The sequence below is a fragment of the Spea bombifrons genome, chromosome 13, assembly GCF_027358695.1.
Source record: "Spea bombifrons isolate aSpeBom1 chromosome 13, aSpeBom1.2.pri, whole genome shotgun sequence".
Taxonomy (NCBI): Eukaryota; Metazoa; Chordata; class Amphibia; order Anura; family Pelobatidae; genus Spea; species Spea bombifrons.
This window is the reverse complement of record NC_071099.1, coordinates 10,668,358-10,684,104: the sequence shown is the minus strand read 5'-3', so window position 1 is coordinate 10,684,104 and position 15,747 is coordinate 10,668,358. Positions and strand designations below refer to the sequence as shown.

The window sequence follows — 15,747 nt, the reverse complement described above, 5'->3', positions numbered from 1 at the left end:
AGGCATTATATATATAGAAATAGGCGGAGTATAGAGGCATTATATATAGAAATAGGCGGAGTATAGAGGCATTATATATAGAAATAGGCAGAGTATAGCGGCATTATATATAGAAATAGGCGGAGTATAGAGGCATTATATATATAAATAGGCGGAGTATAGAGGCATTATATATATAAATAGGCGGAGTATAGAGGCATTATATATAGAAATAGGCGGAGTATAGAGGCATTATATATAGAAATAGGCGGAGTATAGAGGCATTATATATAGAAATAGGCGGAGTATAGAGGCATTATATATAGAAATAGGCGGAGTATAGAGGCATTATATATAGAAATAGGCGGAGTATAGAGGCATTATATATAGAAATAGGCGGAGTATAGAGGCATTATATATAGAAATAGGCGGAGTATAGAGGCATTATATATAGAAATAGGCGGAGTATAGAGGCATTATATATAGAAATAGGCAGAGTATAGAGGCATTATATATAGAAATAGGCAGAGTATAGAGGCATTATATATAGAAATAGGCGGAGTATAGAGGCATTATATATATAGAAATAGGCGGAGTATAGAGGCATTATAAATAGAAATAGGCGGAGTATAGAGGCATTATATATAGAAATAGGCGGAGTATAGAGGCATTATATATATAGAAATAGGCGGAGTATAGAGGCATTATAAATAGAAATTGGCGGAGTATAGAGGCATTATATATAGAAATAGGCGGAGTATAGAGGCATTATATATAGAAATAGGCAGAGTATAGAGGCATTATATATATAGAAATAGGCGGAGTATAGAGGCATTATATATATATATATATAGAAATAGGCGGAGTATAGAGGCATTATATATAGAAATAGGCGGAGTATAGAGGCATTATATATAGAAATAGGCGGAGTATAGAGGCATTAGATATAGAAATAGGCGGAGTATAGAGGCATTATATATAGAAATAGGCGGAGTATAGAGGCATTATATATAGAAATAGGCGGAGTATAGAGGCATTAGATATAGAAATAGGCGGAGTATAGAGGCATTATACGTTGCTGCCCGTTGGTATCTGCATTGGTCATGGATTTACAGATAAAGCCCCTCTCGGCTGCCGCGCGTTTGTTGGCTGTTAAAGGTGTGTCTAGTATTTGCAAGACAAATATCTCGTATAGGGCAATAACCGCAGCGCTGTGAGTCACGCCGAGACATCATCACCAGATGGACGCGGCCGTCTAACAATCGCTGCCAGCTGTAGCAGAAATACTATTTAATCGGCGATACATTCAGGACCTTTCCGTGGCGGGTTAGTTCGGTCTCCATCAGTAGCCGTTTCCTTTCGCGCCCCCCACGTTTCATGCCTTTACAGAGAGTTTTTAATCTTGCGGCATCTTTATCCCTAGAGTCAGCCATAATGTAAATGTGACCCTGACCACAGCCCACCATGTAATGTCCTAATGGACAAAGAGGCTTGAATACTTTATCAAGAGGTTGGTAGATAAGTGGAAGAGCCTCCCAGCAGAGGTGGTAGAGGGTAATACAGTGACGTTATTTAAAGATGCATGGGGTAGACATACGGCTCCTGAACCTAAGACAAGACAAACGACTGATTAAGGTTTGAGTCTTTACAGCAGGACGAACGGGCAACTAGACGGGGGCCAGATGGGGCCGATCTGCCTGCGGGTTCTATGTTTCTGTGTTAAAACCCCCACACCCTGTTCCATGAAACAGTTCTTCACGTATTGCGGTACGTGTGCATGCATGCACATACAGATAAGTAGGTCTGTGGTTTTAACTCTTCCTGTGTTCTGACGTGAGGCCGTTGGGATCGTTACTCATGTCGCTACTCAGCAGGTTTCTAGAAATGAGTTTTCAGTTTTACTCGTTCCCCCAAACGACGAAGAGAACGTATCCCCGGCTTCTACATTTTCAGAAAAGGAGCCCCCCTCGTATTACACGGAGCCGCTGAGGTTTCACTTCCCCGTCCGGATTATTCACAGCAGAGGAAGCAGCCCTTCTTGGAAATTCTGCCGGCTCCCAGGGGACCCTCAGCTATAATTGCAGAACCTCGCGGAGGAGAACCCGAGCACTACTTCCTTTAAAGAAACCCAGAACCTGCCGGCAGATCAGCCCCAATCGGCCCCCGTCTAGTCGCCTGTGTCTCCTGCTGTAAAGACTCAAACCTTAATCAGTCGTTGGTCTCATCTTAGATTCAGGAGCCATATGTCTATCCCATGCATCTTTAACTCCCGTCACTGTATTACCCTCTACCACCTCTGCTGGGAGAGCTGTTCCACTTATCTACCTTCCTCTCAATAAAGTAAAACTTCTTTCCGTTCCATCTCAGGCTCTGACCCTTGTTGTAAAAGTGGCGGATAATGGTGATATGGCGAGACTGCGATAAGAGAGGAAGGAGATGGGATAAGCCATCCACAGACAGGAAGCTGTGACATCACTAGCCACATACGCATGACAGCAGAGCCCAACGGGTGAAAACGACCAATTTCATACGGTGGGGGAAACTAACGGTGCAGCCACAGCCTAAATAACCATAAAGGCAGCTTTTCATTAGTATAAAAAATAGCTAAAACGTGTCTCAGGGCTGCTTTTTAAGCCATTTTCTACCAATACTAACAATTAAGCCTTACGGTGATTTTTATCGCTCAACAGTCAGTTTTTTTTTTTAGCTAAATAACAAATACCATCCATTTTCTACGCATTTCACACTCTTCCCTTCTCTGCGAAGCCATCATCATCATCATCATCCTCTACATCCCAATACCAACAACGCTTGCTGCCAGGGACCTCGGGAAGTAGACTTATTATTATTATTATTATATTTTATTTATATACTCGTGTGCCGCTTCATCGTACAAAGTAAAAGCTGACCTTTAAACTTTTCTTGAAAACCCCTTCTTTTTGTCATTTACGCAGGGGTAACAAGAGCCGTGGGATCTGCCGCCGTATGAGGCCCCCGAAACGCCCGACGTCACTCAGTCACTACAAAACGAGCCTAAAGTGAAGGGTTGCTTTTTGCTTTCCCCGTGAAATGCCACATCATATAAATCTAGACGGTTCCTTTAATTCCAAGCAGGAGCTCCTGTACCTCAACGCGTCCTCTCGAAGCGTTAGTGAATATGATCTGAGTACTCCGTCTCCCGACCCCAGAGACCAGGAGAACGCGCTGCTATCCAAGAGCACGTACCATCTAAACCCAGAAAGCTCTCCGGAACCGTCCCCCAAGGCTCTATACAACAAGAACTCCACCAAGAAACGCTATGAGTGCGATGACCCCTGTGAAATTAAATTCATTCCCTCCGAAGGTGACAATGAGTGCGGTTGGGGCAGCATCACGCCATCTTTCCTGCAGTTCTGTAACACGTCCAAAGGGGTCCTGTTCTTCCTTTGCGTTGCCTCGTTCCTGCAAGGCATGGTAGTAAACGGCTTTATTAATACTGTGATCACCACAATAGAACGGAGGTTTGATCTCCATAGCTACCACAGCGGGTTGATCGCAAGCTCCTACGACATAGCGGCTTGCATGTGTTTGACATTTGTTAGTTACTTTGGGGGCAACGGGCACAAGCCTCGCTGGCTAGGATGGGGCGTCTTAATTATGGGGATAGGATCTCTTGTGTTTGCACTACCGCACTTCACGACCGCCGCTTACGAAGGGAGCGTCACAGACGATAATGGAACGTGTCATTCCAACCAGACCCAGCAGCATACGGAAAGTGCCTCCAAGATCTCTCATTACCGCTACATTTTCATGTTGGGGCAGTTTCTGCATGGCATCGGAGCAACCCCCCTGTACACCCTCGGAGTGACATACTTGGACGAAAATGTCAAATCGAGCTACTCTCCTGTGTACATTGGTGAGAGAAGCAGCATTTTGTAACTTGACGAGGGGTCCTTGTAGCTCTCGAAGTTAACTTCAAACCTGCCTCTATCTCAGCTCTAAATGTGCCCGGACAGGGCTATTCACTAACGTCTGTCACAGAGGTAGCCTACCGGACTCAACTCATCAGCACTCGAGAAACCCAACTTGGGAACTCATCTGTCCACTAATGGTCTAGGTCAGTCAGTCAGCTTTTTATTGTACTCGCACTGCCTGCCCCAAATCTAAACCTACCAATCTCTAGCTGATAGGACAACTTATAGTTTTAACCTGAAACAAACCCAATAACTATTTTAACACCCCCACCCCCCCATGAGTATGGCTGGGTCAAAATGACTCCAATATTTGAATATGTGATTTTATAACCCTCAAAAGTACAGATATTACAGGGAGGCCTCCACCGGTTATCCATTCAGCCACCAATAGGTTGATTACTTCTTGACGTCTTGCGATGACAGGGGACCTATTCATAAAAGTTGGCTGCGTTTCTCAACTGGGTCATCTGAAGTCAGGCAGCTTGTCTATTCACTAAGGCGAAGCAGCCAAGCTGACCACAGTTCTACCATCATGTGAATAAATGAGTTGCCGTCCAAGTTGTCTTAATCAAGTGCTGCTGAGTGGTCTTGAGTCCGTTGAGCCCCCTCCGTAACTTGACTTACAGTACAAAATTTAGTGAGTTGACCTTATACTTCTGTGAATTAGCAGCCGTAAATAAACGCAGAGTACAGTAACGGTCAATGCGCTCTAATCCCCCCCCCTCGCGTGTTATTTCATGGAACGCTTTTACTATTTTGCTTGTTTAGGTATTTTTTACACAGCCGCAATCGTTGGGCCGGCGGTGGGATACCTGCTCGGGGGGTTCTTCCTAAACATCTACACGGAGCTCAGCATTCCGTAAGTACCTCTTGTCAGATTTACCATGTCTGCATTTAACCGAGGGCTGTCCAACTCGAGGCCAAAAGGGGCCTAAATAGACCCGACTTTAAATCCCTCCTGAGGGACTCCTATTCACCCCTAACTCCCCATTGTGCCATCATCAGGGGGTCATTAACCTGCCCCCAGGCATACAGGGTGATAACGGGACCCGTGTGTTTATTACAGGGCTGGGCTCACTCCGGAGAATCCCCTCTGGGTTGGGGCATGGTGGATCGGCTTCCTGGCAGCCGGGGCCGCTGCATTTCTTATTTCCTTCCCGATACTCGGATATCCTCAACAGCTCCCAGGTACGGCCGTCTAAAAGCTATTTCAGACGAATGCTCATAGTAAGGGTAGATGACCAACTAAGCCTGCATGAACTCAGGTGAATGAATATATACAGCGTATCTAGGTATTATCACATCTGAACTCCCAGCATATTTAATACAAATATCAGTTTAAAAATAAGTTTTCAATAAGAAATATTGTGCTGTAAAGAATTGTAGTTTTTTCCCCATAATATAATGTTTTCAGGCAGCCGCATATCAGCCGTTTGTATGAGGTTCTCGCTCTGTTATCTGAGCCCGATCTACTAAACACCCCGACTCCTTATCATACTGCATGTGGAAAACAATAGAATGGCTCAGTCTTAATTACCAAATCCAGATACCCCGACTAATGAAAGTCTATGGAGGAGCGGACTTCATTAGCATTGCCATAAAGCATCAGCTCAGTGTGGAGTCTGCATGAGTGTGTGTTTGTTTGCGTGTTAGTGTGTGTCAGTGTATGGTGTTAAGAGTGTTGGGGTGAGCCTAGGATGAACGGTGCGAGGGGGGAAGGAAGATAGTGTGTGAATGGATGTATGTGTAAGATGTTAGAGCTGGCGTGTTAGTATGTTTGTGTGTTTTAGTTACCGGTAAGGGGGCACCAAAGAGGTACTGCACCCAGGCACAACTAACCCTAGTCTCACCCCCCGTACAGGACAAATACACAGAAAAGTATTTTGGGGGTCAGTGATGAATTCTGTTAAAACCCCCTTGTGTTGCCAACATTTTGTTTGAAACATTTTGTTAGGATCTCAGCGCTACGTCGTAATGAGGATTTCTGAGGCTCACCAAGTGAACAGCGGAGCCCACAAAGTGGACCCAGACTTCGGGAAAACCATTCGCGATCTGCCAAAGTAAGCGTCCCGCCGAGATACGGAGATACGGAGATACAGCGTCTAACTCACAGCTGCGCCCTGTAAACTAGGATGCCGGATATATGGATTATAATAATAAGTAATCGTAGTCTGTCGTTATCCATAATGTAATTTATACGTCGCCGGTGAGGTCACAGGTTTAGGAATATTCCGCATTTAACATTTTCTAAAAGCAAAAGTGAAGCAGTGTTGGCCAAATACTGCCCGGCTCTGTGTCTGTAGAGGTATACATGTAGCCACACACATGGAGGTAGGTTACCCCCGATACCCCCTGCATTTATCCCGCACCGGCCTGGTGTTTGGTAATCAGACTGTAAGCTCTTACTGGGAATGTTATCGTGTTTATATTAAGCTCCTTTCTGTCACCTCGTTGTCTGCAGGTCGCTGCTGATGCTTCTCAGAAACCCCACGTTTATTTTCCTGTGTCTGGCTGGAGCCACAGAAGCCACGCTGATCACCGGGATGTCAACGTTCGGACCAAAGCTCCTCGAATCCCAGTTCAGTCTGAGCGCTTCAGAAGCTGCTACTTTTTTTGGTAAGGCGCGATACGCGGGAGAGAGGTGCAGAGTATCGCATCGTTAGCAGGAGGTGGGGATAGAGGTTACCCCGAGACACTGAACGTGACCCCATGTATAGGATTCGAGTTTTTCCTATACGCAGATCAAATCGCTACCCTATTAACCTGTAAGCCTCACATCACTTAAACGTTATGTGAACCTTAAAAAGTAATGAATGAGATTAAGGTTTCCACATGAATCCATACAGGGGTGCTGCCTGCGATTGGGGGGGCATAAAATATAAAGAGAAATTGTTTCCTCAAAGCTTTTACATAGAGAGACATAGAATTTGTGGCAGATCAAACCCATTCGGCCCATCTAGTCGCCCGTTTCTCCAAACTTTATATTCAGGAGCCATATGCCGATCCCATGCATGTTTAAATCCCCTCACTGTATTAGCCTCTACCACTTCTGCTGGGAGTCTGTTCCACTTATCTACCACCCTCTCAGTAAAGGAAAACTTCCCTCCATTCCATCTCAGCCTCTGACTCTCTAGCGTTAGATTCCGGTCTCTTGATGTAATTTTTCTCCTCCTTTGAAATAAATTCCCTCCTGTCCTTTATGCATTTAAATTCCTCTCTCCCGTCCCTTCTCTCTCTTCTCTCCCCCAAGCCTAACTTATTGAGACCCCCCCCCGTCTATCCCAATTATTGTTTTCCTGCTTTAATTCTTTTCTTATTCCTGTGTGGCGAGTGGGCTGTGTGTTTATGCTCCCATAATGCTCTCTTTCACAGAACGCAGTGCGTTGCGAGAACACAGGCGTCCGCTCTTCAGTTAATACATTTACCCCATGCCTGGTGTAAGTGAAAATGCCTTCATTCACAGCATAACATTTACACTGGCGCCCCCTAGTGGCACGTCGTAGGCAACTCACAAAAGGCATTTAAGTGCAGCAGCTGGGACACGGCCGTGATAACCCGACGCGGCGAGGCAGAGTCTCACATCAGCTCATCGCGCGCCGACGCTTTAAATAATCATTCTGGTGATGTGTTGGGTCACCGCCAACGACGCTGTTGGTTGATATAGTATGATGAGGTTTAAAGGTTTCCGATGGCTGAAACATACCCCCGAAAGGGGCAGTTTTGCCGCTATCTCCATGAGTCCCCAGCTCGGTGGAAACCGCTACACATAGAAAACCCCAGCAGCCGCGTTAATGTCTGGATCGTTCACTCCTTAGGACTTTTTCACACATTTCATTGTTACTCGGTTGTCTTGTCTGTAAAATGCACAGCGTTCGCGTTGTTAACCCCTCGGTCACTGTGTTTACCGTCTCACGCAGGTTACTTGGTGGTCCCCGCCGGAGGAGGTGGCACTTTTCTCGGCGGATTTATCGTCAACAAACTGAAGCTTCACTGCTCAGGAGTAATCAAGTTCTGCGTGTCGTGTACCCTGCTGGGGATTCTGTCAGTCTTCATATTTCTGATCAGTTGCCCCAACATGCCCGTGGCGGGGGTAACAACGCCGTACCCCGGGAGGTAGGATGCACGGCAGCTTCCTCGTGTGATGTATGGGAGGCCCACGTTAATGAACCAGCCATACCGCCTGAATTTGTGCCCAAAGCATATCTCGATATGTCTACTTTAGAGCCCCGCGTGGGACTGCTTTTTTAATCCCGCTCCCGCTGTTTTTAATCCCGCTCCCGCAATGTGGGTGTTCCGCTCCCGCCACATTTGTGGCCAATCCCGCCCGCTCCCGCCACATTTGTGGCCAATCACGCCCGCCTCCTTACCTGATTTCCCGCGCAGTCCCGCAAGTTGTTCCCTCACAGCGTCTCTTCTCTTGCTCCGCCCAGGAACAAGGCGGAGTCACAGGAAGTTACGTCACATCACGTGACTCCGCCTTGTTCCTGGACGGAGCAAGATAGGAGACACTGTTCTGGAGCAGCGAGAAGACAGCCTTGCGGGACTGCGCGGGATTACCGGGACCCGCAGGTACAGTGCCTGACCGCCCGCTCCCGCCCGCAGCCCCAGCAAGACCCGCCTCCCAATGCAGTCCTCTAGTCTACTTCCCATCGAGACGAGCTATTAAGACATCTTCATATAATGTGTAAAAACACAATCTTTTATGAAAAATGCAATTTTCCCCTAATTAATGAATGTTGAGCTAATTAGCTAACTAAGCTGATCATTGGTATTTTTCACACTGTTATGTCCTATCTATAGAGGATACGGGGGTGTGATTTATACATCAGGCAGCTCCCTGGAATTGGGGTCATCTAATGGGGGCAATCATTCGCAGCAGGTGTCTGTGTGTCTCCTTGTCTGTGTCCTGTGTTTATTGACCGGCAGACTGCCGTGTCCTCTGTTTGCACAGCGTGCTGCTGGAAGGGAGTCTTAACCTGTCTGCCGCGTGTAACATGGACTGCCGCTGTCTGGAAGACATCTACAGCCCCGTGTGCGGCGAGGATCAGATCATGTACTACTCCGCCTGCTACGCCGGGTGCTCAGAAATATACACGGATCTCGGCGGGGGGAGAAAGGTGAGAAATGCCTGACGGAGGCAGCTAGAAATACCCCCAGACAGATAACAGACGCCTGTCGGCACGCAGCCACGTCATACGTTCCTGCTCAATATATATATGAAAAGCCTTGTGATTTTCACGTCCTCAGACCTTTACTGTGTATTAAATCTGCTGTCATTTAGCGCTCTCTATATACAGATTTTCCTGGGTATATACTTCCCGCCATCAGTATCCGAACTCGTCTGCTGTATTGTATCTGGTGAGGAGGACATACGTCGCTTTGAAGATCCCCATTAGTTAGAAGAGCTAATAGGGTTGGGTATAGGGACAGGGATTACGACGGGTGCAGGGACAGACATGTTTTTTATGTGTCGTACATTTAATTTCTCCCAGGTTTATCAGAACTGCAGCTGCGTCGGGTGGAACGCGTCGTCCGCCGGAGGACAGGCTGTAGCCGGGAAATGCTCCTCTTCCTGCCATAAAATGCTGCTGCTCCTGGTCTTCATGTTCTGTGTGATCCTCTTCACGTTCCTGGGCAGTATTCCTGCATTAACGGCAACACTCAGGTATTCTCCCGCGACACAAGCAGTCGCTTAACGGACTTCTTTACAACCCAAAGACCCAAAGAGCGGATGGACGGACCGACTTCCTGTAGTAAAACTTTCGGTCCGACTTGTCGATACTTCCCCCTGGTAATAGCGATGCTCACAAATGATTCCACTAACGCATCTCTCTCACTCCAGGTGTGTGTCGGACAGTCAGCGCTCATTCGCTTTGGGGATCCAGTGGATTGTAGTACGGACGCTAGGTAGGATATATCAATGTCGGCTGATCATTAGTACACATGGGCGTAGGAACCCCTAAAAATCTGGAGGGGGACAGCATTTTCCCCCATCAGATCCCCACTTTCTCCCCATCTCTCACACTATCTACCAACCTCCCTACCCTCCCTTCTCACACTATCTACCCTCTCCCTACCCCCCTTCTCACTAGCTACCCTCTCCCTACCCTCCCTTCTTACTAGCTACCCTCTCTCTACCCCCCTTCTCACTGTCTACCCCAGGGGTGTCCAAGTTTTTTCTGCAGTGGGCCACTTCATCAGAATTATATACGTGCGCAGGCCGCACTCATTTTTCACTGTGAGAAAATATGGCCTTTAATAAAATATGCAGATTCAAATAAAGTAAATGACACAAAACCTTTACTTTTCCTCTCACTGATTTCTGGGCCTAGAAAGTTTTGTGACTACAAATTCAGGACTCAGGATAATTAAAAATGAAATAGTTCTATTTATTCTAGGGATGCACCAAAATGAAAATTCTGGACCAAAACATTAATGGTTCACTTAGCCAAAACCGAAAATGACCCCCCACCTTTAAAAATAATAATAATAAAAACTAACATTTTTAATAAAAGTAGGTAACACACCACAATTGGACAAAAAAAACTTAGCAATATGACTTGGCATGATAGGAGTGTGATTGCTAACAGCAATCACACTCCTATCATGCCCAGGCAGCCAGTACACGCTGGTACAGTGTGGCTGTAAGTGATGTGCAGACTCCATGTTGCTGGCAGCATCAATACACAAGGGGGGCAGCTAGCTAGGTTTCAGCATGTACTGGCTGACTTGGCATGATAGGAGTGTGATTGCTAACAGCATGCTCCCATCATGCCTAGGTTCCAGCACTTACACATCCAACCAGTCAATGCTGAAACCTAGGCATGATGGGACTGTGATTGCTGTTAGCAATCACACTCCTATCATGCCAAGTCAGCCAGTACATGCTGGTACAGGGTGACTGTAAGTGATGTGCAGACCCCATACTGCTGGCAGCAGCAGCTAGCTAGGTTTCAGCATGTACTGGCTGACTTGGCATGATAGGAGTGTGATTGTTTACAGCAATCACAGTGCCATCATGCCTACGTTCCAGCACTTACACACACAAATTCATTCATTCACAGATTCATTCCCTCAATCACGCATACTCATTCAAACACCCTCCCCACCCCCTTACCCGCACTGCAGCTCCTTGATGCCGCTCACAGACTTCAGCAGGGGGCGCGGCCTCCCTCTGCGTTCTCTGGTACAGAGGAAGCAGGACTCGAGCAGAGTCATGTGATGTCACGTGAACTCTGCTGGGTTCTGCTTCCTCTGTGCAGTACAGAAGACCATCCCACAGGTAAGTAGCAGGGCTCTTGTTGTAGCAGGGCTCAAGGTGCGGACCGTGTAAGATCGGTTGCCCTGGCTACCGATCTTACACGGGCCGCACCTCGAGGTCTCGCGGGCCGCATTTGTGGCATTTCTATTGGGGAGGGTTTCCTATGGCCCTAGGGGGGATTTCTTCATTATCGGTCCCCCCCTCATGAGTTACTGGGGGGGGGTCTGCCCCCCCCATCCCCCTCGGTTCCTACGCCCATGTTAGTACATAGCGCACTGCGGAGTTACCTCAATCTTTGGGTAATTGGACGAGACTCCCCGTAATCTTATTTTCAGGGCAGCTGCTCCTCTTATTACGGTTCATTGCTAACCCTGTTTTCACGGCCTTTGTCAGGTGGGATTCCTGGACCAATCGCTTTTGGATCAATGATTGATATCTCGTGCCTTTTGTGGCAGAACCAAGGAGGAGAGAGAGGATCCTGCTACATTTATCAGAACTCGGCAATGAGCAGATACACGCTCACTGCCGGCCTCGTTTACAAAGTGAGTGAACCCCAAAGCACTTAATCGCTACCACTTTATTACCCTGAATGTTATAAATCCCGCACCTCATTGCGGCCTCACCATGACTTCAGTTACAAGGTCCTCATAGTCTGATTCTGGCTTCATGGCTGTGATGTCACTGTTTAATCCTGACATCATGGAGATATCATGTGATGTCATATACATTATAGATTCTGTTACAGTGTCCTGATGATGTGTCTCTATTGTTACTGTTTCCTTTTGCAGACCCTCGCTTTATTATTTTTTACTCTTGCCTTAATCCTGTATAAACCTCCACCTCTCCCCGCGCCAAGCGGCACGGACAAACAGGACGATGCCGCCAATGGGCATCTGGACAAAAACCGTAAAGAAGCTCGAAATACCTCCTTGACCTCGCCAGACCCCTTATCCTGAGTCCACCCGGAGGAACCGTCTCTCCATCCATCCCCTGTGTATAATACAGTGTTGTTCTGCGTCACGGAACCGTCACTGCTTTGTGTTTCTTCATGTTTAAGAAAAGGGCTAATCATATTCGTTGTCACATCACCTTCAACACCGAGAAGAAGCACATGAACCCACGTGAAGGTGGCGTGGGGTCTGTGCCACGTGTCACGCTCTGGGAGAGTTGCGGGTCTTGCTATGCTGCACGCCAATGGAAATAATCTCTGCCCTGGGCCATGTAGGTCCTGGAAACCCCGCCACGTGGCATGTTCTGTACAGCCTACAGCCGCTGGCATATGGGATGTCTTGGTACAATCCAATGTATTTGCCCCCCGGCATTCATCGTTACAGTCTGTGTTCCCAGCCACGCGCCATTCGCCGGAATAGTCTGCGTTCCCCGCCACGTGGAACATCGCAGTAAAATATTTCTTTTTGTCTTATTTTGGATCAGAAGCAGGAGGGATCGGTAGAAGGGTTAAACTTGATGGATTTAGTGATTTAGGTGGTACTGTGTTACCGGGCACTGATAGTCATACCTGGGAACTTCTGGGCTCCGGCTATCCGGGATGCGGCCAGGACTGCACACTGACGTCAACGGGCGGTCCCGTGACATCGATGGGAGTTCTCACTGACGTCAATGGGAGGTCTTGCTGACTTAGGGGGCGTTCCCACTGACGGCAGAGGAAAAGCCCCTATTTAAAGGATTCGGGTTTTATTGATCCTTTTCTTCATTCTCTAATTTGTTATTTTCAATGGAATCAAGTTCCCCGGGTCACTTTCCTCCAGTTTCTGCCTTATCCCCCCCCCCCAAGTAACAAGGAGCGCGAGACATCTTCCGGCGTAAATCCTCACTGTCAATCCTGGGTGTAAACATTAAGATTTATATAAGCATGTTTCAGGGATTTTGTCTGTAAAAATCGACTTCTCCCCTCAATTGTCTTAAAAAATTACTAATCGTCCAAAGCAGTGGGAAATACAGCAAGGGTGGTAGATAAGTGGAACAGCCTCTCAGCAGTAGTGGTAGAGGTTAATACAGTGAGGGTATTAAACATGCATGGGATAGACATACGGCTCCTGAATCTAAGACGAGACCAACGACTGATTAAAGTTTGAGTCTTTGCAGCAGGAGAAACGGGCGACTAGACGGGGGCCGATCTGTCAGCAGGTTCTGGGTTTCTATAAAGGGAACCCTGGTGAAGTTTAGTTCTCATGGAAATCCCCGATTATCAGGCCCCTTGTTTGTTAGGGGGCTATACTACAGACACCTTTAAAGCACATTATATATATATTAATATATATGAACGGATACGGTGTTTACTGCGCACATTGCTTTTTTATTAAGCGTTCCTGTTCCTTTTAATATTACAAAAAGTAAGCAATTATCTATGCATATGTTTCCTCCTGTATCATGTTTTATGTTTGTTTACATTGAAATTGTTTGTAAATATACAAATATTGGTTACTAGTTCATATTTTAAAGACGGTGAAAGCTTTTAATGGGAGAATCAGCCGCGGCGGCTGGGCGTCTGTGCCGGGATATGTCAGAGAAGTGAGAATATTTTCGCCATTAAACTATTAAAATAAAGAAATATTCCGCTGATCTCAAAATAACCCCAAACAGGAGAAAATAATAATAATAATGTGGACAGTATTTTAATATATATGTTGATATTTATTATGTGATGGCTACAATTTTTTTTGATTAGTTTTCAATAAATTTTATCAAACAAAAAAGGTTTCTGTGTGAATTACGGACCGACGCGGCATCAATACAGCTGGAACAAAATGTATCGAATAGTTAATACATCTTCGAAGTATATTTAATAAAATAAGACAAAGGGCTGCATTGACTGGATGGCACTGAAGCGTCGGGCCCATGTCTGTTTAATAGGACGGTTGGCCCGACAGCAGCCAGCGCCAGCCGCACAAATAGAATATCAATACTTCAAATTTGGAGGCAGCGACTTTATCAGTGCCCTAGGGTGATAGGTCAATAGCCCCGAAATCTCTATGAAGGCTGTTCCACGTATCGTGCCCTTCCCTGCCCGTCCTCCCTTAATCCAGCATCGGCAGGGCACCACACGTATGTTCTACTGCGTGTTAATAAAAAAAAAAGTGCCAAACCTTCAGCCTGTACCGTCATTATTTAGCCAAAAACCCCAAGCGAACCAAGATTTTGACTTAATACTTTATTTTGCAGGACTTTTTAATGTTTTTCCCTCCCAGTAACCTGGCATTAAAGGCTATCATCTAGCTTGGGCTTTTGTAGGGCTAACCAAGGGAGGGCTGGCAACGTTCAGCCGGGAGATGGCAAGTCCAGATAATTGGCTCCATAAAAGAAGCCAAGACATTCCTGGCAGTGAACATCTGGCACCCAGTCCTGTCCACACTTACAAGAAGACCATATGGAGGAGATTACATGCAAGTTACAGAAAAGGTATCACGGAGGAGCCAAAGTCCTCCTTACTACAGACATCTCGGTCACTTCAGCTGGTGGCCCGAAATCTTTAAATCTAGCCAGCCCAGGGTGAAATCGTACGTCTGACCACCTTGCCAGCCATCCTCCCCCGGGGCTAACCTCATCAATATGGAATCAGAGCAGGGAGTAGAAGCACCGACAGGTTCTTCTTATCGGCCGTAAAATTCTATGTTTCTGCTTAATATTCATTTCCTACAAGGTCACACCAAGCAGCCAGTCGCTCCAGAACCGAAAGGGTTCGACTAAAACGGCTTTATCTAACATTCTTTAGAGCACGCAAGCGCTCCTGATTGAGTCTCGTTTCTAGATAGACCGAGCACTTCAGGCTAAAGTAACTTCAATTAGGTAAATATTACGCTAACAACCTAATCCGCTAATGCATGGGATTTCTGGCAGGTAATTGGATTGAAACGCACACGGACACCTCGCAATCTGCGGCGAGAACCGACAGAGCGTCAATACTCAAAGTGGCCACTAGGAGGTGACGTTGCTCCTCAAAAAGATAATATAGCGTTGGGATTCCTTTCACCGCATCAATGTAACACAACCCGCAAAGAGATCAGCACTGCAGCCACGGTCCCTTAAAATTAAACTACTTTTCAAAATAGACGTATTTTCACGATCACCTAAATTTTCAGATCCTTTCCTTTCGGCTGTGTGGAAAATATCATTACAGTACTTTTTTCCAAAGATTCTCCAGGGTTTTTACATCCATAGTTCTTAAAATAATTGATTTGAATCCTTTGAAGCACCTGAAATGGAATTATAGCTATTGTTAGGATTCTGGATTTGATCTATGCCGCCTCACGGCCAAACTGTGCCTCGTTGATCCTTCGCCGATCAATATCCTCGGGTTTCAGGCCGACAGTTACATGTAGAAACTAAGAATGATGAAAAAGTCGATCATTGTCGTAATTAATATCCGAAAGAGAAATGGAACCATAACGGGATAACATCAGTCATGTCCGATTACCATTAGACCGCGTGATGATCTCTCGTCAATAAGATGTTCTTTGTGTTCTTTATATGATGTTGGGTCTTTAAATTCAGCCAATACTCGGTAGGAAGATTCTGAAAATTCTACGTTTCATA

At 46.3% G+C, this 15,747-nt stretch overlaps 1 protein-coding gene across 1 annotated transcript; it reads left to right on the top strand.

The window, feature by feature from the left end:
• The first annotated feature begins 3,029 nt into the window (after nucleotides 1–3,029).
• On the top strand, nucleotides 3,030–12,311 carry SLCO4A1 (solute carrier organic anion transporter family member 4A1). The gene is made up of 11 exons (XM_053453557.1): nucleotides 3,030–3,874; nucleotides 4,701–4,791; nucleotides 4,999–5,120; nucleotides 5,887–5,992; nucleotides 6,394–6,548; nucleotides 7,850–8,045; nucleotides 8,884–9,049; nucleotides 9,425–9,597; nucleotides 9,775–9,839; nucleotides 11,587–11,735; nucleotides 11,982–12,311. Exons 1-11 carry the CDS (start codon nucleotides 3,049–3,051, stop codon nucleotides 12,147–12,149), a joined length of 2,217 nt encoding a protein of 738 aa, XP_053309532.1. The 5' UTR covers nucleotides 3,030–3,048; the 3' UTR covers nucleotides 12,150–12,311.
• The last annotated feature ends 3,436 nt before the right edge of the window (nucleotides 12,312–15,747 follow it).

Coding starts and splice junctions, on each gene's coding strand:
- SLCO4A1 (XM_053453557.1), top strand. CDS start 3,049: ATGCCACATCATATAAATCTAGACGGTTCCTTTAATTCCAAGCAGGAG. Junction 3,875..4,700: donor CTACTCTCCTGTGTACATTG/GTGAGAGAAGCA, acceptor TTGCTTGTTTAG/GTATTTTTTACACAGCCGCA. Junction 11,736..11,981: donor CTGCCGGCCTCGTTTACAAA/GTGAGTGAACCC, acceptor TTCCTTTTGCAG/ACCCTCGCTTTATTATTTTT.